Below are 23,921 nucleotides of genomic sequence, written 5' to 3'. Positions count from 1 at the left end.
CTGTGGCGCTCCACAGTGGCTGCAGCCAGACCCTATCGGTGCTCATGACATTCCCACTATGAGCTGGCTGACGTCTGGCCAGCATGAGTACGAGCATTTTTTTTTTGCCGATGCCCATGATGCCGCCCCGGGCAACCGCCCGTGTCGCCCGTATCTAAAACCGCTACTGCCGCCGTACATAGTCCGCGAACTGCGGATACTACGAAGGGTGCGGTTGCTGGATTGGGACACAGCTACAGAGTTCCTGCTAATTGCTCTTTGTTTCTCAGTTTTTTGTTCTGGCCTATCTAGAGGTAAGTGTCAAAGTAACATTGATCTGAGTTCAGGCAATCTTGAGTTCATGAAGTTTTCTGTTGCTCTCTGTGAGAGGGGGTGGGAGAAGACCGTTAAAGGCGAGGCTCTCCAGAGTGTAGCAAAACAGGAAACCACAGCTGGGTGTGTGTATAAGTATGGCGTTATATTTGTACCACTATTCTGAACGCACGTAAAAAGAAATTGCAGGTGCAAGTGTTGCATTTTGAGGAGAAATTTATTTTGATCAAAGAAAAGCTAAATTTGAGGGAGCAAAATTCATTGCTGAGTGCAAGAAAAATGTATTTCAGTGTTTGCTATTATCCATACACACACACACAATAGCAGCCCCTCTCGCTCAGTTTTTGCATTTGCGCTTGCTCGCAATGTGTTGCTTCCGCTCTCAACATAGCTGGACTGGCCCGGTGGGCCGATGGAAATTTTTCGTTTTAAATGGGACGATTTTTTTTGTTCTTGTCTTTTTTTCCCTGTAAACAGTGAAAGGTGGGGGATTGGACAGATGCTGGCAGACGTGTAAAAATAACTCAATTGTTTGGTAGTGGCTATGGTGGAGCTTTCACAGATTCAGTAAAATTAGCAAGTGGTGGAGGCCAGCAGGTGGATGAGGGAAAGGGGAGGCGGAGGAGGAGAGACCCGAGGCGGCTGGGTGGGTGCTATGATGTTACTGGTGAACTTTATTATATTCATAAGGTTAGTTAGTAGATTTGCCTACCGTCCGTAAAAAACGGAATCCTCTGGTATTCAGAGTTAATATTAGGCGTTTGGTATTGAGCTGAAAATAAACGCGATTTGTCCCGTACTTCAGCTACAATAAACAAAGACAAAAAGTTGGAGTTATTCTGCGTCTTTACGCTGTCAGCTGCCTCTTCTTCTCTCATTGTCCCCCCTCCCTGTCCTGCTGCTACTTCAATCATGAAACTGATCAATGATCAGCTGATCGGCGTTTTTGCCGCAAGTCCCGTCTCTCTTGCTTATTTATCTCCCACTTTGCGCCAGAAAGAGGAAACTAGCGGAGGTCGCGTTAAACAGCAGAAGCGCCTTTAAACTTGATAAGCTGTTGTTAGAATTTATTTAATATTAATATCTAGTATCAGCTGATGTTTGCTGGAGCCACTGCTGCTGGTCATGATATCGGTTTGGATATCTAGTGAGAGGAAAACATGAAGATGAAACCAGGAGATGTCCTTACTGAATGATCAGAGCTGAACAGGTGATGGAGAAACAGGTTTACCTTTTAGGTGACAAGAATGGGTTGAAGAAAAGCTATGAACTGTTTCTGAGAGACAAATAACACCAGGATCCTTTTCTATGTAGCTGACAGCTGGTAACTGTGCAGGGGCGGGTCTAGCAGTTTTGCCAGGGGGGCAGGTAGGGCATTAACAAGAAAAGGAGGGCGCAGAAAATACTTTTCTTTCTTATTCTCGTTTAAAAGTTCTAGCTTTTAACAAATAGTTATCCGAATCTTACAACCAAAGTTTTCATCTGATGTCAAATGTATAGAAATCCATTATTGTACATAGTGATTTTTTTCAGGGTCCCAACATAATTTCTTCAGAAGATAGTACTGTACATGATGCCAGTATTTTCCCACATTTTATAGATACTGTACCAGTACTGTGTGTAAAATGGCATCAAAAAGTCAGTCAGCTTTCTCACCTGTCTTTCTGTCTCCTTTCACTTTTTAAAGGTTGCCATGTTAGAAAAAATATTTTGCCCTGTCATGCTGTTTATTGATGTGGTAAATTAATAGTTTATGAAAATATATCTAAATCTGTCATTTATTATTTTTAATATTTAGTAATAGTCAATGGACAATAGAAATTAAACTCTTTAAATAATAAATACATTTTTTTAAAGACAGAGACTCTACAGTACGCAGCGGTAGCATCGCTTCCACAATGTAGCCTGCAATCATTTTTTAAGCTCACCTTCAGACGCTTTCTGTGCTGCTGAAGTAAAATCAAGTTTTGCCTGCTTAGCAGGAGTTGCCGCGGTGTTATCCATGGATGGTGAACAAGGATCACTCAGAAGTGTTCGTCTATGCTCTCGTGTCAGGCGCTTCGGTAGATTACTCACGCTATTAACAGCAGCCGATAGTTTTTTCTCCTCAGGACATAGCTTACATATTACCGTAATGTTCTTGTCTGCTTGTTTCAGAAAAGTGAAGAGACAGGAATATGTCCATTTCATAAAACAGCCACTCGCTTCAGCCGAGTCCGACATCTTCCGCTTTAGAATACGACTATGCAGCAAACTGTCGCGAAATGACGTGCACCTGCACTACAGCGATGTTAAAGCGGCAGAGTGTACTTCTACGTTTAGAAGATAAATTATTGAAATTAAATAATGATATTCAGCGAGTTTAATTATTTTACAATGTAACGCAAGTACATTGTAAGTAACTGTAATTAAAATACCTAAAAATGAACAGTAACCAGTTACTCTACTTTTTCAGTGGAAAAGTCATTTAATTACAGTAACGCGTTACTTAGTAACGCATTACACCCAACACTGATACCATGTCATAACTGCTTTAAGTCATACAGAATAGATATCAGAGCCTTAAACGGGCTGACTTCTGCTAAATGGGTCAAACTGGGCAGAAAGTATCCAAACACATGACATCCTTATAGAATATGATGTAACACTATAGATCAACTTACCTCAGAATATATAAAGCATATAAACAATTACAGCAATATGATGCAACAAACACAGCAGTGCTACTAATCCAAAATACTCAAAGCTTCATAGAACTGAAACAAACATTTATTTTAGGTCCATTCTGCTGCTGATACATACTTTAGGTTTCTGAATATTAAACTTGTTGCTGCCTTTCATAGTGTTTAACCTGAAGGCCCTGCGTTCTTTCTCCCACACTGAAAACACTGGAATGATAAAATTATTTGAACATTACCTAATAAGACTGATTCAGGACAGACAATTAGTGATTTTAAACTTTTCTAGCCGTCCTTCACAAACAGGGAACAGTCTGTCTATTCTCTCCATCTGTCAGCTGCTGCTGGCTCTTCCTCCTCCTCTTCCTCACACACTGCTCCACATCCACTGCCGCGCTATGAATTGTGGGATATATGGGACCACAAAGTGTACACCGGACCACACTTCAAATCTGGGGAAATCGACGGCGCATTTGGAGTACACTGCGGATTGGGACAGCTGTCGTCGCGTCGCTGTGATGTAATAGGTCTCAAAATGCGTACTCCAGAGCGTGCGGTCGCCGGATTGGGACACATCCTATATCATCCGAATTGTCTACATTAGAAGTAATTACTTCCTCTTCTGCCTTTCATAGTCATGTGCGAAATACGGCTGTATAAATGGCGGGCGCACTCACAACAATGGCTGAGTGTAAATGGAATCATGTGCGGACGTATTTTACCTCCACAAACAGCCGAGACATGGTTTGCGATACATGTGGCAAGACAGTGAGGTGTTGTGGCAACACCATTAACCTCGTCAAACACCTCAGAGTGAATCATATCACATAATTTGATGAGCGTCCAGGCAAACTGAAGAGGAGGAGAGGACAGGGACAGAAGGTCTCACAGAGTCCTTTAGTGCAGGCAGGCAACGTGTTCAAATAGCACACAACTTAAATTTTTTATTTCTATATGATAATTGTTCATTATTAAGCGATAAGAACAAGTAATCTGATGTCCTGTAATCAAGATGATGCTATAATTTGAGATACAATAAATAAAATAAGTTTTTAGATAAAGTATTGAATCAGTATCGTCGATACCACCCTGAATTTTACTTGGTATTGGATCGGAAAGGAAATGAGTGGTATCGCACATCTCTAATTTCTGCCCGTGCGCATTCAACTCTTTCTGTATAACGTTATATTTGTGCCACAAAACCAGCCAATCATGGACTTGGATGCAAAAAATCTGATTGGCTGTTTTGGTCTCCAATCATCTCAAAATGACGAAATTAAAACATCCCAGAATGCATTTCGCCCAAAACTCAAACGAGTCAGTGGGAGAGGAACGCAGAGTGGCGGAGTTTGAAATATTACTCTTTCTGGATGACAAAATAAACGTTTAAGATATTTTCAGGTGAGAATGGTGCTGTGTAAACTTCAAATATCTGCTCCATTTATCAAGACATCATAAATTTGCAAAAGTGCTCTAATGTTTTTGGAGATCCTGTTACCCACCAGCTGACCACATAGCTGGACTGGCCTTTGGGCATACCGGGGATTTGCCCGGTGGGCCGATGGTGACTTTTCTTTTTTTTTTGTTTGTTTGTTTGTTTTTGTAACAGTGTAAACAGTGAAAGATGGTGGATTAGCCAATTGGTCATGATCAACTCTGGACCAATTACAGTACATCCGTATTGAGCTGAAAAAGGACGCAATTTGTCCCGTACTTCAACTAGAATGAAAAAAACAGACACAAAGCTGGAGTTATTCTGTCTTTGCTGCACAGCTGCCTCTCCTCTCATTCTCTCACCTCTCTCTCCTGTTGCTACTTCAGTCATGAAACTGTTCAATGATCAGCTGATCGGCTTTTCTGTCCAAGTCCCGTCTCTCTTGTTTGTTTATCGTCCACTTTGCACCAGAGAAAGGAAAACAGCAGATGTCGTGCTAAACAACATCAGCACGCTTACGCTTGATAAGCTGTTAGAATTTATTTAATATTACTTTGTAGTATCAGCTGATGTTTGCTGGAGCCACAGCTGTAAAAGCTGCTGGTCATGAATTTGGTTTAGATATGTGGTGAGAGGGAAACATGAAGGTGAAAGGGAAGCTAAAATATGTCCATTGTGTTGTCAGATGAACACAAATGAAATACATTTATTTATATTAAAACACAGCTGCCTTAATCTTATTGGCGCAAAGTTGTGTCTGCCCACTGGGCATCTGATTCTAATAACAGGCCTCAGTCTCACCTGGTACTGCTGTGCCATACTGCTAAATTTGGTATCGGTGCTCAAACCTTTTGTGTTTGTTTCAAACAAGTTGCCCACTTGGGGAAGCTAAAATTTGTTCTTTGTGCTGTCAGATGAACATATGAGACACTTTGACTCTTCAGTGCAGTGTGGAGCCTAACAAAGATCTGTTTTGTGTCCCAGCTGATCAGCAGGAGGAGAAGAGTCTGACGGAGCAGCAGAGTAACATTTTCAGCCATCTGGACTCAACTGAGTCACTACAGAGGAAACAATGAGCTCAACACAGAAGGTGACAGATACTAGTGTAAAGAAGTACTCCATCAAATATGCCATCAAAAGCTGAAGTACTGATTTAACTTGTTTACTCAAGTGGAAAAGTACGGGCTCTGAAATGTACTCAGAATAAGAAAGTAAAAGTAGCTCCTTGAAGAACATTTTTACCACCTGTTTTTATCCAAAGTTAACTGAACCTTGTGCTATATTAATGTAATAATAAATTAAGATTAGTAGATGAAATACAAACTATTTATTTCTAATAAAGGTACTCTTGTTTGAATCAGTTAAGTAGAAAATGAATGAAAATAAAACATATGTGTATTTCCTGTTGCCTACACTGTAGAGGGTGACTTTGCCTCTAAACAGGAACATGAGCAGGGAAGAGGTTAAAGTGGGATTGAGCAGGTGGGAACCCTAAAATCAGCTGTAGTGGCTCAGCGTGGGGAAAAGAATCACAGCTCACAATAATTTCTATTGAGAGCTCCAGTAGATTTTCTTAAAGTACAGGCTGTGATCAGCTGACCTGCTGCTCTCTGTGGATGTACACAACTGAATTCAACCAGATGTCAGCAGATGTTTCATGAGCTGTCCTGGCTGATTTCCATCCTCTACACTGACAGTACCCTGTCTTTATATTAGACACTATACTGTTGGTATGAAGGTGGAACTCAGTGAATGAATGTCAGCATCATGAGCTTCAGTTTAAATGAATCTCTGCTACACTTGATGTAATCTAACTCTGACATGAGCACCACAGTCACTGTGCACCAGTCACACACTGTTCTTTACTTTAAATCCATCACAGTTCAGCAAACTAACCTGTTTATCCTGCACTAACCTGCAGAGGACCTTCATGCAGTCTTTAAATAACACAGTTAATCTGCCTCAGATTGTTTTGCAGCATCTTTTAGTATATGAAAAAACATAATGTCACATGTACAGACCCAATATCTGATTTCCACACATGAGGACTTACATGTAAGCTTTAATCTCCAGTTGATCAAATCCCACTGAGCAGTCCTTCCCTTTAAATCTAACCTCTCTTCTTCCTCTCCTGTCCTGTGTGTCTTATCTTTCTCCATCTCTGAGTGAAGTTAGCTCTCTTTCTTTTCTCTCCCTGTGATGTGCAGCAGCTGGACCTTTAGCGAGCAACACACTTTTTTATTGTCAGTTTGTGTGTTTGCTGATGTTTTTTGAGCTGATAGAAATGCTGCATTTGAAATTACCTGCCACTTAAAAAATATGAATCCATTTATTCTTGCTCATCTTCTGTATTGCTAGCTGGATGCTGAAGTACCGTGACGGCAACTTATGAGCACCTGCAGTGATTCAGGTGTTGTGCCAAAAAAGAACATTGGTCCACTTTAACTCTTGACTATGTTTTGCACACAGTTTTGCTTCTTTCATCTCTTTTTATGTTTCATACCCTGGTGATTAGTGCACGATCAGGATTGCCTTTCATGTGTTACTGTTTAGGTTCAAATCAGTTTGATGTTTGATGCCTGCAGCGATGAAATTACTCTCCTCAAATGGCTTAAACCAAAAGTAACAAGCCTGTTTTGAAAATGTAAGGAGTAGAAAATACAGATATGTGTAGGGAGTAAAAGTTTTAAAGAAATCCTGAGGCTACAATCAGACTCTGACATTTTCCTTCACTGAACCAGGCTGGTAACTGTTACATTTGATTTATTATCATTGAATAAATTAGAAAATTATAGAAATATATAATAGGGAACAACAATAGGAAATATAAAAAAGTATAGACCTGGTAAACATTTATATATTATATATGTATACATTTTTATATATCTGTGTACAATCAGGAGGGATGGGCATGATTTTAGTGTTGAACAGTCATGAATTATTTTTAACACCAGGTTGGATGTAATGTGTTAGAACTACCAGCAGGTGGTGATAAGAGACCTTTAAGGTGTTTGGTGCCACACTCCACCTTCAGGTTTAAAACTAGTGTTAATGGAGGGAGTTTGAAGGTTGAGTTTGTTCCACGACTGCATTTCACTCACTGCCTCTGTTTGTATCTCTGTCACTGCAGGACCAACATGGAGCGAGAAGTCAGCGCTCTCAGGAGGCCGACAAACCTCACAGAAGAAAGGGAGAGAAAAAACACACCTGTGACGAGTGTGGGAAAGAATTTACTGAGAAGGCTGAACTAAAACGTCATCAGGTCATCCACACTGGAGAGAGACCGTTCAGCTGTGACTTGTGTGGAAAGTCTTTTTCCTGGATGAGTTCCCTAAAACAACACGAACTCATCCACAGTGGAGTTAAAGCGTACAGCTGTGATCAGTGTGGCAGAGCTTTTACTCACAGTAGCAGCTTACAGAGGCATCTAGTTACCCACTCTGGAATTAAGGCATACAGCTGTGACATCTGTGGAAAAACTTTCAGCCAGAGAGGGTACCGAAATACACACCTACGCATTCACGCCAGACATGATGTGTACTGCTGTGAACAGTGTGGCAAATACTTTGCTACAGACGCAAACTTAAAACAACACATGTTTACCCACACTGAGGGACGACCTTATAAATGTGACCTGTGTGAGAAGACTTTTAAATCTCCACATCACCTGAGACAACACCAACAGATCCACACCAGAAAGAGACTCTACAAGTGCAGTTACTGTGAGGTATGTATTTATATTGTTATCTTGTCATTTTAGCCTGACTGTTTGGAACAACTCTGCTCATTAAACTGTGTTAGCATGTTAGCAATTCTACTGCCTGGAAAAGCAGCTCTGAGTGATTATTCAGATTTTCATGTCAGTTATGATTTTAGTATTACTGTAGTATTATGGTGGTAGTGTTGTAGTTATTGCAGCCCAGTAAACTGAGTGTGTTAACTGAAACAGTAAAATGTAATTGGACGTCTGCAGAGATGCTCTTTATTTCAGGCGACGTTCAGGATAAAAATGTTGAAGGACTGACTTACACTGTCTTTGTGTCTTTGTTTAGAAGCAGAGCGACACAGATGGATCCAGTTCTCAACCCTGTCATCACTGTGGTGGTGGGAAAGACTTTCGTTGTGACCTTTGTGGAAAAACTTTCAGCCATGAAAGGAGCTTAAAAACACATCAACGTAGACACACTGGAGACAAACTGAAATACTGCAAAGAATGTGGGAGAAGCTTCACCACATCACATCACTTAAAACGACATGAACTGATTCACAGTGGGGTTAAAAAGTATGTCTGGGATCAGTGTGGGTCATCCTTCACCACTGCAAGGGAGCTTAAATCACACAAACGAGTCCACACAGGAGAGAAACCATACAAGTGCAGACACTGTGACAAAAGCTTCTCACATTCAAGTAATCGTAGCAGGCATGAACGTACACACATGGAAGGAAACTACAGCTGTGACGAGTGTGACAAGAGCTTCAAGAATCTCAGTTCATACTCCAAACACAAACGATCCCACGTTACTAATAAACTGTTTCACTGTTACCAATGTGCCCAAACATTCACCTCATTGTCTGCTCTGTGCAAACATCAGCGTGATCACTCAGGGCTGAAATCACTCCCATCACTGGATCACAGTGAATCTGAAGAGACAGAAAGATCCTCTGGTTTCAGTGTCAGACTCAAAAAGCTTGAGATCAGGCTCCACAGAGTTCAGATAGAATCATTTAAACTTGTGTTGAACTGAACTGGTTGCTGGGCTGAACTTCTACATAATACAGATTTACATGGGATCTTATTTTCTGTCGTTTTACTGAGTCAGTTTTGTCCTTTTTTCTCTGTCCTGGTTTTGCTCGTCTGTAAATAATTGAAACTCAGTCAAATAGTTCATTGTTCTCCAGCAAAACGTTTTGGAAACTCATGTTGAACCTTTAAAACTCTGACATGTTTTAGCACACAAGTCTTCATCGGGGAGTTCACTCATGATTGGACCATGAGAATAAAGGTTTTTAGTTCTTTCAAAGAGAGTCTTGGAGGTGTTTGATGTTTCTGTTTTTTCTGAAACCACCTGAAAGAAAAACTATTTTTCTTGCTTCATGTAGTGTAGAAGTTTTTAATGTTTCTTTCATCTGTGATGTTCTTGAATGTGTTCACATGAAGATGGTACAAATAAACTGTCCTTTTAGCGTTAGCTCCTAATTTATTCATTATTTATGGATGTAGCACAGCAGCAGTTTCTTGATTAACATATGGAGGACTCGGGATCTGATGGTAAATAATGTTTTGTGTCCTTGTACACATCATACAGCTCAGCTGTTCCACAGATGTCAGGTTTACACAGTGGGATGGTTTGTAAGAACGCAGCTCTCCTGTGGATAAATCCTTACTCTTAGCCTCAGGACCTCACACAGTCCCAGCAGGTTTGGTTAGAAGATTTATCCCTTATACCAAAACGTCACAGAGTCTCCTTTGCTGTGCTGTTTTCACAAAGAAACGTAAACTGAAGACCTGAACTTACAATGTTTTAATTAGTTTAGCAGATTCAGTGTCTCCATGATTGAATCTGCTGTTTTTGTGCTGCTGTTGGTAGAAAGCCGGTTCATACTGAAATGAACTGGCTGCGTGCATCTCTGAATGTAAATTGGTGCACTATTAATAGATCAGTCTGGAACGGTGTTATCACCCTAATTTGCCCACTTAGTAAATCTCACTCATGGCCAAGAAATTGAAATAAATCTTGTTTCCCTGCTGGATAGTGATCCACTGTAACTCTGCTCCTCCTTCCTGTTTAGGATTTCTGTGGCTGAAGTAAAATTCCCTCCATCCATCACTTATCCCAGCTAACCCAAAGTAAAATAAAGTTTTGCTCATCTTAAAAAAGCATTACAATAATGGGCATTACCAATGCAAAATAATACAGAAGATGAAAGAATAGACTTTGATCAGTTAATAAAGCTCATGATCTTGATTCATTGTGGCTGCTACACAGATACTTCTGGGTCACTTCTCTCAGTTAGGAACTTTCCTACTACTTTTCACACCTACGGTCAATTTCAAATCATCAGTTAACCTAACCCTATGCATGTTTTTGGACTGTGAGAAGCCACCAGAGTACCAGAGAGAACATAAGCAGACATGGGAAGACTCCAGACAGAAAGGCCCTAGACCAGATTCAAATCCTTGATCTGATGAGAATTTCCTGTTCTTCCACATCTCAAAGGTTCGTGTTGTGCAGCCTCAGCAGAAGAAGAAGGGTGAGATAAGAGAAGTGAGGAAATGCTGCGGTTACATTAATAAGAAAGATGAATCGGTCTTTCTCACTTCTCTAATTGTATTGTCTCAATTTTGACAACTGCAATGCCTGAAACATGTTTTTGCATAATATCCTTTGTAGCGTGAGTTGTACAGCCATAATTTATGGCTCAGTGTGGAGAGCACGTTTGCAGTCTGCTGGCAGTCTGGGGATGGCCCGTCTACCTGCCCAGAGCTCTGGTGTTGATGAAGGCAGCGTACAGCGTACGTGGTCCAGCTGGTCTGTGGGCCTCTCTTGCATGTGCTCTTGTTGGTCTGTCAGCCGCACAGAAGAGTAAAGTTATAACAAACACAGAGCTGAAGTGAAACTAAGTGTTAAAAACAATGAATTGTGTCCTCTGCAGCCACCGTTTGTGCTTTTCATGCTGTCCATCCATCCATTCGCTTCCGCTTCTCCTTTTCAGGGTTGTGGTGGGCGCATGAGCCTATATAATAACACAGAAAAGTATAGTACTGGTCAGCATTTATTACTAATCTTGTGTTGTTGTAATTTTTTTACAACTACTCCTGGTTGGATGTCAAGCGCTTCTATCTCCAATCGATGGTAGAGATAGACTCAGTACAATAACAGAAGATATTATGTAAATCTTTATTATTATGTTTGTTATTATTGGAATGATTAAAAACTAGCTGAGGGTGGATCTGGACTCTGCTGTTGTCTGGGTGACTGATCTCACAGCTCCATCAGTAAACCGTGTCTGATCTGTTTCTTCATATTTGATCTCAGTTATAATAATTAATCACATCAGTTGTGCTGCTGTTTTCTCTGTGTGTTGAAATTCCAACCAGGCAGAGTTGTTATGAGTTTTCTGTCTTTGGGGATATTTATTTTTGTGCTTGCAGCGCTGTGAGCCAGAACAGTGAGAGAAAAATCTGCAAACGCAACGAGCCAAATGCTTAAGTGAATCCCAGCAGCTGCACATGTGCTACGCTGATTTAGAGGATATCTTTACTCAGGAATTATATTTATACTTTTTCATTTCTATATGATTTTTCTTGCATCTAAACAAAGATGATTCATTTTGATAAATTTTGAAGGCTCTTCATGCTCGGGTGTCTCATGTATACTAATAAAAGTTATACATGAGTAACAGCATTATTAATAATAATTAATAATAATAATAATTCTAATACCAACATGATGACTGTTCATAGCTCCTGCTTTTAAATACTGAACTTTAAAATTGACCTCATGAAAGATAATAATTCACAGTGGCCCACTGTCAGAATAATTCTGAATATAAAATCACTGTGTTAATCTGAACCTTTCTCAAATGTGCTGTGAATAAATGCTGCTGCAAGCCACTGTGGGAAAGCTGTGTTACAATACAATACAATACAGTTTTATTTACATAGCACATTTAAAAACCCGAAGGCACACCAAAGTGCTTCACAGTAATATGGAGAATCAACATAAGTCAATAACAGGGTACAGATCGGGCACTAGCACAGACAGGATAGAGGCACTAACAGACCAGAAGAGTTAGATAAATACAAAATACACTAAAAACAGCAGTAAAATTAATAATAATAATACATTTAATAAAATTTAACAAAAAATGTAAAAGATTTAAAAGTTTAAAACTTTTTTTTTTTTTTTGCCTGTCCCGTTTGGTTCTTTTGCCATCAGAATTATTGTCTAAAGGCGAAGAAAGATGCCCAACGGATTTACTTTACCAAATTGACTATCCCAGCCTTGCCATAATGGTCTATTTGATTCATCTTTTATTGTTTATTTTATTTATTTATTTTTATTTTCACTTGCTAGATACGGGACAGACTTGAATGAGGAAAAGAAAAGGGAGAAAGGAAGAGGGGGGAAAAACAGTGGAGAAGAGGGATGGGGATAAAGGGCAAAAAAACAAAAAAAAAAACCAACTAAATAAGCAGACAAAAAAACAAAAAAAAATACATATATCAATCACCTGGATCACCTGTTGAGAAAGAAAAAAGAAAACAAGCAGAAGAAAACGAGAGCAATACAATAAACAACATCACGATGATATATGGGAATATAACAGTAAATAGTAAATATTAAACATTATTGTGCAGCACGTAAGATCGACAGCGCACAGTGTTCTTTGAGGTAGGAGCCAAAAAGGGTGTCGTTTGTGTGTGTGAGCACCCGTGTGTACACCTGTGAGCATGGACGCGTTTGTTTTTAAAAGGTACCTTCATGTAATGATCTGCTAGAGGGAGTGGGGGGCCACAGCCCCGTCCTCCAGGGCATGAAGCAGGTATGAAGGAGATCAAGACTCCAGACATCCACAGGCCCCCAGAACACAAGAGACCAAGGAAGACCAACAGAGGGGCAGCTGCGCCACTATCCCAGAAGGAGCTGAGGAGAGTCCCAGATGAGGGGTCACTCAGCAGCCACGGAGCAAAAGCCAGGGGGGGTTGCAGTGACGTGCCCGTGAGCTCCGCCGGCAGCCAGCTGCGCCAGAGTGACCGAGGCCCAGGCCGAGAGGCCGAGGGCACCCCACCCCCGAAGTGGCCCGAGCGAGCCCCAGGCTCCAGGCCCTGATAAGCAGCCACCAAGGAGTGAGCCGGTGTGTACCCGGGCGCCCACCCCCGGACACAAAGAACCATCAATGCACCGATGTCTGAGGGCGTCTGCCACCGGCAGGGGAAGTGGTGGGGGGAGATAGGCCTCCATACCTTAGAGGGCCTGTGATGTCCCTTGTCTGAGAATTATCTGACAGCCAATCTTTAACCTCTCTCAGGCAATCGTACAGGGAGTTCAGTGATGCTGACAAATCATCAGTCAGTTGTCAATAGATTTGAATGTCATCAGCGTAAAAGTGATAAGAAATATTGTATTTTTCAAATATGGAGCCCAAGGGTAGCATATACAAAGAGAATAATAAAGGGCCCAATACAGACCCCTGGGGCACACCACAACAGAGAGGGGCAACAGAGAAAGAGTATCCTCCCATCACAACAGAGAAGGATCTATCTGTGAGGTAAGAATTAAACCAGTTAAGGGCAGAACCCTTGGTGCCTACAACATGCTCAAGCCTCCTCAAGAGAATATTATGATCAACCATGTCAAAGGCTGAAGACAGATTCAATAAAACTAAAACGGCAGAGCGACCAGAGTCAGCAAATACAAGAAGATCATTATAGACTCTTAGCAGGGCTGTTTCAGTGCTATGGTGTGGCTTAAAGCCAGACTGGTATTTGTATGTAATATTATTTGCAACTAAGTAAGCATGTATTTGGAGAAAGACGGCTTTCTCTAGAATTTTTGATAAAAACGGAAGTTTCGAGATTGGCATATAATTGGCAGCGTCTTTCTGATCGAAATTACTTTTTTTAAGAACAGGGAGCACTACCGCATGTTTAAAAGCAGTCGGGACACAGCCCACTAGCAATGATAAATTCATTAAAAATAAGATGCAAGGCCCAATTTCCTCAAAACTTTCCTTGATAATTCAGGATGAAAGGATATCATGCACAGAATTTGAGTTTCTCAATTGTTCAATTATTCCCTTAAGAGTGGGGAGTGATAACAGCTCAAAGTGAGAAAAGGTGGACATGCATCCTAAAACCGGAACAGGATTCAGCACAAGAGAGTGAGAGTGTGAAGCCTTCAGTAATAAAACTTTTCCACTAAAATGATTAAGAAATTGCTCACAGAGAGCCTGAGAGGCTGAGCTCGAAGAGTCCGGACAGGGATTTATCACTGAATTAAAAATTTTGAATAACATTCGGGGCTGTTGGCTATTAGTCTCAATAATATCTGATAGGAAAGCTGCTTTAGCTGCCTTTATGGAGTTCTGGTATAGAAAGCGGCTCCTACAAAGAATGCCATAGGATATCTGAAGCCTGTCTTTTTTCCACCTCCTTTCAGATTGACGGCAGACATGACGTAAAGCTCGTATAGTGTCATTTAGCCATGGTTGATGAGAAGTTCTGGGACGTTTCATCTTTATAGGGGCCACAGTATCTAAGATGGAACAACAGGTGGATAACATAGCGTTGGCAAAATCATCAACCAAGGGAGGTGTGTAACAGTTAGTATCAGTGAAATCTGGATCAAAAAAGGCAAAGTTCAAAAAGGCCGTAATGAAGTTAGCCACAGTCTCAGAGTTAATGATACGTACAGGGCGATGACAGCCTTTAGAATTTAAATCAATTGCACATACCTCAACATCAAACATGAGCAAAAAATGGTCAGAAATACCAGCATTATCAATGTCCATAGTACAAATATCCAAAGAATATGAGAGGACCAAATCCAAGGTATGGCCTTTAAGATGAGTTGGTTCCCTGACCCACTGTGTAAGGTTAAAAGACTCAATTAGGGCAAGAAAATCTTTGGCTAGGGGGTCATCAGCACAACAAATATGTATATTAAAATATCCAGTAATAAGAGCTTGGTCATAACTTAATAAAAATGAACCTAAGAAGTCAGCAAATTCACAAAATAAAAGACCTATTATATTTAGGTGGTCGATAAATCACTGCACATAGAATAGTTGGGGATCCAGCAAGCTCCAATAGTTGAACCTCAAAAGTACAATAGGTAGGAGAGGGCAGTTGCCGAACTTTAAGTTTGTTTTTAAAAACAGAGGCAACGCCTCCACCTCTTCCCGAGGGTCTCGGTGAACTGAAGAATACACAGTCCGGGGGAAGTAGCTCTGAAAAGGAAAAGGACTCACCAGGACGAATCCAAGTTTCAGTCAATAACAGAGCATCAAGCCGAGAGGTGAGGAAGAGGCCATTTAAGATGAAGGTTTTATTCACCAGCGATCTTGCGTTTAATAGAGCCATCCGAGAGATAGGCATCTTATCTCTACTGGAAGCACGTCTTAGTTGGATTAAATACCTGTGCCGAACACCATCACTGGGGGAACCAATCCAAACACGAACAGGCAGAGAGACTACCGGAGAAACCGGACAAGCTTGTTTACCGACCGGACAGATCCAGCGATGGTTGAGCAGCCCAAAGGACAATGGATCCCGAGCGGATGGAAGTCGTATAATCCCCGCGGTGGTGAGGGAATTAGCTGCAGCTGATGTTTTAAGGTAAGCCTTAAAGCAAACCCGAAACCAGAGAGGGGCAGAGAGGGGAACCGTATGAACCAGTGGAAGAGATGATACGTGGAAAGGTAGCATCTCCCAAATTCCAGCCTTGATCCAACCCAGCATATGGGGGGAAAACAAAGATTTAACAGAGTATCCCGGTCATAGGTGATTAATGCATAACCATCTGGGGGGCATAGTGCCAGAAAGATAGCAAATAATAAACAAATATCAAGGAAAAGAGCTCGACAACAGAGACGAGGACGGCCTGCCGTACAATGGCGCTATCTTACTCTATTATTATAATGATATTATAATGAAAACATCTGTGATACATTCACAGAGGACGAGGACACAAAGGGACGACACGCAGAGGCTGTATTAAAGTCAAACATCCAAATTTTTAGTCGTAAACAGGCAGTGGTTACAAACAGGAAGACAAGCAGTCCATTAAACAGTCTACAGGGTCAAACATACAGAGAATTCAAACAGCAATAAAAAACATAACTGGACACTGAAAAACTTCACAAAGTGATGTGTGAGGCACCAAAGGGAAGCAGCTGAGTATATTCAATGAATTATCTTCAAATACAAAAGACAGAAACTCCTAAAGGCAGCATGCAAACTGAGCAGGATACACAAAGATCAGAGATTACAAAATAAATCAGAAAATGACTTCAAACTTACTGAGAGCAAGGCCTCTGTTACAAATCTGTCTAATAGAAAAACATGCTGTACAGATACAATAAGGTAAGTGTTCATGGTCATTTAGTGATATCCTGCCCATCAGAGGAACAATTTTAAAACACATATGTAATACTTTATCTGTATTATGGTCAAAGTTTATGTTAATTTTTGTCCTTTAAAAGTGTTCCTGTACTATAAAGTGTAAGGTTTATATTGTTGGATTGTCATTTATGCTGACAAATATTTACTCGTATATGTTTATAGTTTTGTAATCTATTCCATAATAATAGAGGTTTGATCCTTAGTAGTTTGCAAAGACTCTGTGTGCCTCCCAGAGTGCTCTGGCATACACACTCACATCATGGGGTCATGAGAGAGGTCGTTACCTACGTTGAAACCAAGCACACCATTGTTTTTCTTGTGACATTACCAATAAGTTTGCATTGGGAAGTTGACACCCTCTTGTGCTGCTAGGCAAAGGTCTCGAAAAGCATCTCGTCTCTCGCTGACTGTGAGGACACCCGAAGATGGTACTACCTCCCACTTTTCTTGGTCTCTGGTCTTGGATCTCATGAACTTTTAGGCAACCCTCCAGACCCAGGCCACGGTCCCAATCAGCCTTCTCAGGTTGCTGAATCGCCTTTCGTCGATTAGCTGTTGGGTTGCTACTCCTGCCAGTGGTCTTCTCGACTCTATGTGTGCTGAGTCCTGAGCTGATTTGATGTGGATTCTGGTAAGGACCGCAACAAAAGTCTTTTTCTGTAGCTTTGTGACCTTTTCTCGAGCTTGGGCAGCGACTTCTCCGGTGGATTTCTTCAGCCACTCATCTTAAGGAAGTTGGAGAAACTTTGGACCCGACTGCCACTCGGAGTCCTCGGTTAGGGCATTTGGATTGGCCCCTCTGGTGAGAATATCTGCAATGTTTGCTGACCCAGGAATCCACTGATGTCCAATCTTGGACATCAGTGGATGTCCAAATGTCTGGATTTCACCAACGCGGTTTGCGAAGGTCTGGAAACCGTAGCTCTCACGCTGGATTGCACCTAAGACGGTCTGGCTGTTGACGAGGTGGTACCATTTTTTGACCTGGATTCTGCAGTGTCTCTGGAAGTAGGTCTTCAGACGGGCAGCAAAGATGGCGCCACACATCTCTGCTTTAACAGGATCGCCTTTGTGGTTGAGAGGCGTCAGTTTGGCTTTGGACTCTACTAGTCTCACGATGACACTATGGCTGCAGCTCCAGCAAAGGTACATCACTGCGCCATATGCATGTTCACTGCCATCAGAGAACATGATGGCACTGGGCTCTGCACAGGGATCTGGTGGTCTGGAGCTTGTGAAGGACTTCTTAGTCATGCAACCCATACAATTTATGGTAAACTGAGCTTCCTTGTATGAACATATGTTGAAGATGTCTCGTTCTAATGTTTTCTCTGAAAACGTTTTGAAAATACTAAAATTTGTATATTTATCCATTTTTGTTTGTCTGATAGCATTTATTTATAAAATAAATCGGACATTTCAAACAGTTACTCACTGCTTGAGTAGTCTTTTCACCAAGTACTTTTTTTACTCTTACTTGAGTAACTTTTTTGACAACTACCTTTCACTTTTACTTGAGTAATAATATTTTAAAGTAATGCTACTCTTACTTGAGTACAATTTTTTGGATACTCGACCCAACTCTGCATCCTGATCAATGCATGACAGGGGAGGTCCTGAGGTAGGCGGGGCTCTCTGCCTTTCATGGTGACATCACCAGAGGACCTGTCACGGCCAGGAGGATCAGCAGGGTGCTGTTAAGCTGTTTCTGCGTTTCTCTCGCTCTCGTGTGCTCTCTCTCATTCCGTCTCTCTCTCGCCGGGGTGGAACTCATTGCAGGTTCACGCCCTTGGCCCACGCCACTCAGAGGAACAAACGTCTGAGACTCATTAGTGTGCCAGCATTTAAGCCAGGGAGTGACTGCTGTTCTTTGCTGGATCGTTATGTATGATTCGTGTTAGTGCCGTCAAGTTACCTGCAAGTTTTCCCTCGTGTTCCTGAGCTTTGAACTAACAAATGTTTCCCTGTGGTGAGTGTCAGAGAGAGAGAGCCTGACCTTGTGCATGGATTGTTTGATGAGGAGCGAGTGTCTTTTCCCTGGATTTCCCTGGAGCCCTGTACCCCCACTTTTGTACATAGCACTATCTCTGCACCTTTTTATATACACCCGGTGAACTTTGTAAATATATTCCTTGTGAGCTTCCTTAAACACTTCAACCTGTAAGCTAATAATAGTTAAATAAGAGCAGATGCATGCTGGTGCAATATACTATACGTTTTATGTCCAATGGATGCATGATCTGATTAGTCGATTAATTGCAAAAATAATCAGTGACTAATCGACTATCAAAATAATCCTTTGTGGCAGTCTTTCTTACAAACCATCCCACTGTGTAAACCTGACATCTGTATGTGTACAAGGACACAAAACATTATTTACCATCAGAGCCCGAGCCCTCCATGTGTTAATCAAGAAACTGCTGCTGTGCTACATCCATAAATAATGAATAAATTAGGAGCTAAAGTTAAAAGGACAGTTTATTTGTACCATCTTCATGTGAACACATTCAAGAACCTCACAGATGAAAGAAACATTAAAAACTTCCACACTACATAAAGCGAGAAAAATAGTTTTTCTTTCAGGTGGTTTCAGAAAAACAAAAACATCAAAAACCTCCAAGACTTTCTTTGAAAGAACTAAAATCCTTTATTCTCATGGTCCAATCATGAGTGAACTCCCCGATGAAGCCTTGTGTGCTAAAACATGTCAGAGTTTTAAAGGTTCAACATGAGTTTCCAAAACGTTTTGCTGGAGAACAATGAACTATTTGACTGAGTTTCAATTATTTACAGACGAGCAAAACCAGGACAGAGAAAAAAAGGACAAAACTGACTCAGTAAAACAACAGAAAATAAGATCCCATGTAAATCTGTATTATGTAGAAGTTCAGCCCAGCAACCAGTTCAGTTCAACGCAAGTTTAAATGATTCTATCTGAACTCTGTGGAGCCTGATCTCAAGCTTTTTGAGTCTGACACTGAAACCAGAGGATCTTTCTGTCTCTTCAGATTCACTGTGATCCAGTGATGGGAGTGATTACAGTCCTGAGTGATCACGCTGATGTTTGCACAGAGCAGACAATGAGGTGAATGTTTGGGCACATTGGTAACAGTGAAACAGTTTATTAGTAACGTGGGATCGTTTGTGTTCAGAGTATGAACTGAGATTCCTGAAGCTCTTGTCACACTGGTCACAGCTGTAGTTTCCTTTCATGTGTGTACCTTGATGCTTGTTACGATTACCTGAATGTGAGAAGCTTTTGTCACAGTGTCTGCACTTGTACGGTTTCTCTCCTGTGTGGACTCGTTTGTGTGATTTAAGCTTACTTGCAGAGGTGAAGGATGACTCACACTGATCACAGACATACTTTTTAACCCCACTGTGAATCAGTTCATGTCGTTTTAACTCAGTTGATGTGGTGAAGCTTCTCCCACATTCTTTGCAGTATTTCAGTTTGTCTTCAGTGTGTCTACGTTGATGTCTTTTTAGGGTCTTTTGCTGACTGAAAGTTTTTCCACAGAGGTCACAATGAAAGTTTTTTCCACCACCACGGTGATGACAGGGTTGAGAACTGGATCCATCTGTGTCGCTCTGCTTCTAAACAAAGACACAAAGACAGTGTAAGTCAGTCCTTCAACATTTTTATCCTGAACGTCGCCTGAAATAAAGAGCATCTCTGCAGACGTCCAATTACATTTGACTGTTTCAGGTAACACACTCAGTTTACTGGGCTGCAATAACTACAATACTACCACCATAATACTACAGTAATACTAAAATCATAACTGACATGAAAATCTGAATAATCACTCAGAGCTGCTTTTCCATGCAGTAGAATTGCTAACATGCTAACACAGTTTAATGAGCAGAGTTGTTCCAAACAGTCAGGCTAAAATGACAAGATAAAAATATAAATACATACCTCACAGTAACTGCACTTGTTGAGTCTCTTTCTGGTGTGGATCTGTTGGTGTCGTCTCAGGTAATGTGGAGCTTTAAAAGTCTTCTCACTCAGGTCACATTTATATGGTCTCTCCTCAGTGTGGGTAAACATGTGTTGTTTTAACTGTGTGTCTGTAGCAAAGTATTTGCCACACTGGTGACAGCTGTACACATTATGTCTGGTGTGAATGCGTAGGTGTTTATTTCTGTGCTCTTGCCGGCTGAAAGCTTTTCCACAAATGTCACAGCTGTATGCCTTAATTCCAAAGTGGGTAACTAGATGATTCTGTAAGTGACCACTTTGAGTAAAAGCTCTGCCACACTGATCACAGCTGTACGCTTTAACTCCACTGTGGATGAGTTGGTGTTGTTTTAGGGAACCCTTTGTGGAAAAAGACTTTCCACACAAGTCACAGCTGAACGGTCTCTCTCCAGTGTGGATGACCTGATGATGTTTTAGATTACCCTTCAAAGTAAAATCCTTCCCACACTCGTCACAGGTGTATGTTTTCTCTCTCTTTCTTCTGTGAGGTTTGTCGGCCTCCTGAGAGCGCTGACTTCTCGCTCCATGTTGGTCCTGCAGTGAAAGAGATGCAAACAGAGGCAGTGAGTGAAATGCAGTCGTGGAACAAACTCAACCTTCAAACTCCCTCCATTAACACTAGTTTTAAACCTGAAGGTGGAGTGTGGCACGAAACACCTTAAAGGTCTCTTATCACCACCTACTGGGTGATCGTGGCTCAAGAGTTGGGAGTTCGCCTTGTAATCGGAAGGTTGTCGGTTCGAGCCCCGGCTCGGACAGTCTCGGTCGTTGTGTCCTTGGGCAAGACACTTCACCTACCGCCCTTCTGTTGGCCAGAAGGGCCGATGGCGCGATATGGCAGCCTCGCTTCTGTCAGTCTGCCCCAGGGCAGCTGTGGCTACAACTGTAGCTTGCCTCCACCTGTGTGTGGATGACTGGGTGTGTAAAGCGCTTTGGGGTCCCTAGAGCATGGCTATTCAACTAAGAAGTTAGTTGGGCCAGATTTTCAAACAGAGGAGTTTATCTGGGCCAGATATTTTTTTGCAGCCAGTAAGCAGCAGAACCCACACAACTGTATTGAAAAACAAGTAATTTTTTTTTTTATTCCTTTTCCCCCTGTAAATCTGGTGACCTCTCAAAAATGCACACCGAAAGGTTCATTTATTTAAAAAAAAAAAAAAAAAGGGAGGTATAACTAGCTATTTTTTTTTGCACATTTGTAATAATAATAATAATAATAATAATAATAATAATAATAACAACAACAATAAAACATTTTGATATTTCCCTTTCAAATTAAAATAAATATTTTGCTGACCACTCACTTTTCCTGCCATGAATGGAGCCCCATCTGTCACAAGTATACAGACACGCTTCATATCCAGACCATTTTCCTCAAAAAGAGCTGAAATCTTCTCAAACATTATTTTGCCAGCTGTGTGTCCCTCTAACGGTAGTAAGCCGAGCAATTTTCCATCCAAAAAACGGACATATATGCACAACTGTGCATTATCAGTTCTGTCTGTGAACCCATCTCCTGCTATAGACATTAAATCAGTTTTCTTCAGGTCATCTAACAGCATTTCAAACTCGTCTGACGCCAGAACTTCAACTCGATGAATATTTGAACTGTCTGACAGGGGTACGTTTTTAATAGCAGATGTCACACTTACTTTAATTTTTTTGTCACTTATTACCGCATCCACCACGGCCAGCATGCAGTATTTCACTGTTTCAGAATCTTCGGCAAGAAGCAAACACGAAGGGAAGCTGCTGCAGCTCTCTCTTGGGCTGTACAGGACCCTCACCGTGGTAGTACAATTCCAGTTGTAAGATTATTAAACTCGCAATTAAACTGTACTTGCTGTTGTCACATCATACATTACAATGATAGTTTAATATATTTACATTACGGTGCATTATGGGTTAAATATTGCTAGGCTACTAGGAGTGTTGCATTCACAGTCTACACTACGCTGTAGGAACTTAAAATTTTTTAAAATTAATTAATTTTTTGCGTTTTTTGTGTTTCTGCCAGGACCACAGGCAGGGCCACTCGCAGGTTGCTTCTGGGCCGCATGTGGCCCGCGGGCCGCCATTTGAATAGGCTTGCCCTAGAGGGACTAGTAAAAGCGCTATACAAATACAGGCCATTTACCATTTTTACCATTTACTGGTAGTTCTAACACATTACATCCAACCCAGTGTTTAAAATAATTTTATGACTGTTCAAACACTAAAATCATGCCCATCCCTCCTGATTGTACACAGATATATAAAAATGTATACATATATAATATATAAATATTTACCAGGTCTATACTTTTTTATATTTCCTATTGTTGTTCCCTGATATATATATTTCTATAATTTTCTAATTTATTCAATGATAATAAATCAAAAGTAACAGTTACCAGCCTGGTTCAGTAAAGGAAAACGTCAGAGTCTGATTGTAGCCTCAGGGTTTCTTTTAAACTTTTACTTCCTACACCAGGGGTCAGCAACTTTTAACACCCAAAGAGCCATTTGGACCCGGTTTCCACGCAAAAGAAAACACTGGGAGCCGCAAATACTTTTTGACATCTAAAATGAAGATAGCACTGTGTATGTTATTTTTTTTTTTACCTTTATGCTTTGTGTGAACAACTAAAGTAAGTAAGTAAAGTTTATATATTAAGCCTTTTTCACAGACAGGCAATCACAAAATAAATGTAAATAATTTAAATAATATCAAATACGTAGATCAACAAAAGGCTTGTTTGAACAGAAAAGTTTTTAACTGCTTTTTAAAAGAATCCACAGAGCAACTAAAGTGTGTTGCTTATGAAATCCATGAAGTGCTACAGAGAAAATTAAATTGTATTTATGTAATTAACACATTTTGAACTTTTAAAGACATATAACAAAAGGAAAGACACCCAGCTTAAGTAAACCATGTGAGCCATCCATCCATTCGCTTCTGCTTATCCTTTTGTGGGGTTGCAGGGCCAACACACAGGGACAGACAACCATTTGCACTCACATTCCCTCGCATATTCACTATGGGCAATTTGGATTAACCTATCCCCACAAGCTGCATGGGGGAAGCTGGAGTACCTGGAGGAACCCCCCCACGTGGAGAACATGCAAACTCCACACAGAAAGACCCCGGCCTGATGGTGGAATTGAACTCAGGACCTTCTTGCAGTGCGGCAACAGTGGTAAATGGTAAATGGACTGTTTTTTATATAGCGCTTTTCTACTCTCCTGGGAGTACTCAAAGCACTGTACACAACATGCCTCATTCACCCATTCGCACCCACTCATACAAGCACTTCTAAACACAAGTGCAAACTAAACTACATTCACACCCATTCGGAGGGCAACTTGGGGTTAGTATCTTGCCCAAGGATGTTTGGCATACAG

General features: G+C 41.1%; 2 protein-coding genes across 3 annotated transcripts; one reads left to right on the top strand and one right to left on the bottom strand.

Moving 5' to 3' along the window:
• The first annotated feature begins 3 nt into the window (after positions 1-3).
• LOC146380649 (uncharacterized) lies at positions 4-9,614 on the top strand. 2 transcript variants are annotated; one of them, XM_084940126.1, is made up of 4 exons: positions 4-293; positions 5,410-5,515; positions 7,556-8,152; positions 8,481-9,614. In XM_084940126.1, exons 2-4 carry the CDS (start codon positions 5,498-5,500, stop codon positions 9,168-9,170), a joined length of 1,305 nt encoding a protein of 434 aa, XP_084796252.1. In that variant the 5' UTR covers positions 4-293; positions 5,410-5,497; the 3' UTR covers positions 9,171-9,614. The 2 variants fall into 2 exon arrangements, with proteins under 2 accessions (XP_084796252.1, XP_084796251.1); XM_084940125.1 differs by having other exon boundaries at positions 5-293; positions 8,478-9,614.
• A 9,398-nt stretch (positions 9,615-19,012) lies between these two features.
• On the bottom strand, positions 19,013-21,940 carry LOC146380648 (uncharacterized). The gene is made up of 3 exons (XM_084939951.1): positions 21,835-21,940; positions 20,475-21,127; positions 19,013-20,149 (listed from the first exon to the last, which is right to left on the bottom strand). The coding sequence occupies exons 1-3, from the start codon at positions 21,938-21,940 to the stop codon at positions 19,589-19,591; spliced, it is 1,320 nt and encodes a 439-aa protein (XP_084796077.1). The 3' UTR covers positions 19,013-19,588.
• Between the last annotated feature and the right edge of the window lie 1,981 nt (positions 21,941-23,921).

This window comes from Perissodus microlepis, chromosome 9 (assembly GCF_051167445.1).
Source record: "Perissodus microlepis isolate ML-2025 ecotype Zambia chromosome 9, ASM5116744v1, whole genome shotgun sequence".
Taxonomy (NCBI): domain Eukaryota; kingdom Metazoa; phylum Chordata; class Actinopteri; order Cichliformes; family Cichlidae; genus Perissodus; species Perissodus microlepis.
This window is presented reverse-complemented; position numbering and strand designations above follow the sequence as displayed.

Bases quoted from the DNA above. Each gene is read 5' to 3' on its own strand.
- LOC146380649 (XM_084940125.1), top strand. The intron at 8,153-8,477 runs GTATGTATTTAT...GTCTTTGTTTAG, and splicing joins ACAAGTGCAGTTACTGTGAG to AAGCAGAGCGACACAGATGG.
- LOC146380648 (XM_084939951.1), bottom strand. From the start codon at position 21,940: ATGTTTGAGAAGATTTCAGCTCTTTTTGAGGAAAATGGTCTGGATATG. The intron at 21,128-21,834 runs GTCAGCAAAATA...TTGAAGGTTGAG, and splicing joins CATGGCAGGAAAAGTGAGTG to TTTGTTCCACGACTGCATTT. The intron at 20,150-20,474 runs GTATGTATTTAT...GTCTTTGTTTAG, and splicing joins ACAAGTGCAGTTACTGTGAG to AAGCAGAGCGACACAGATGG.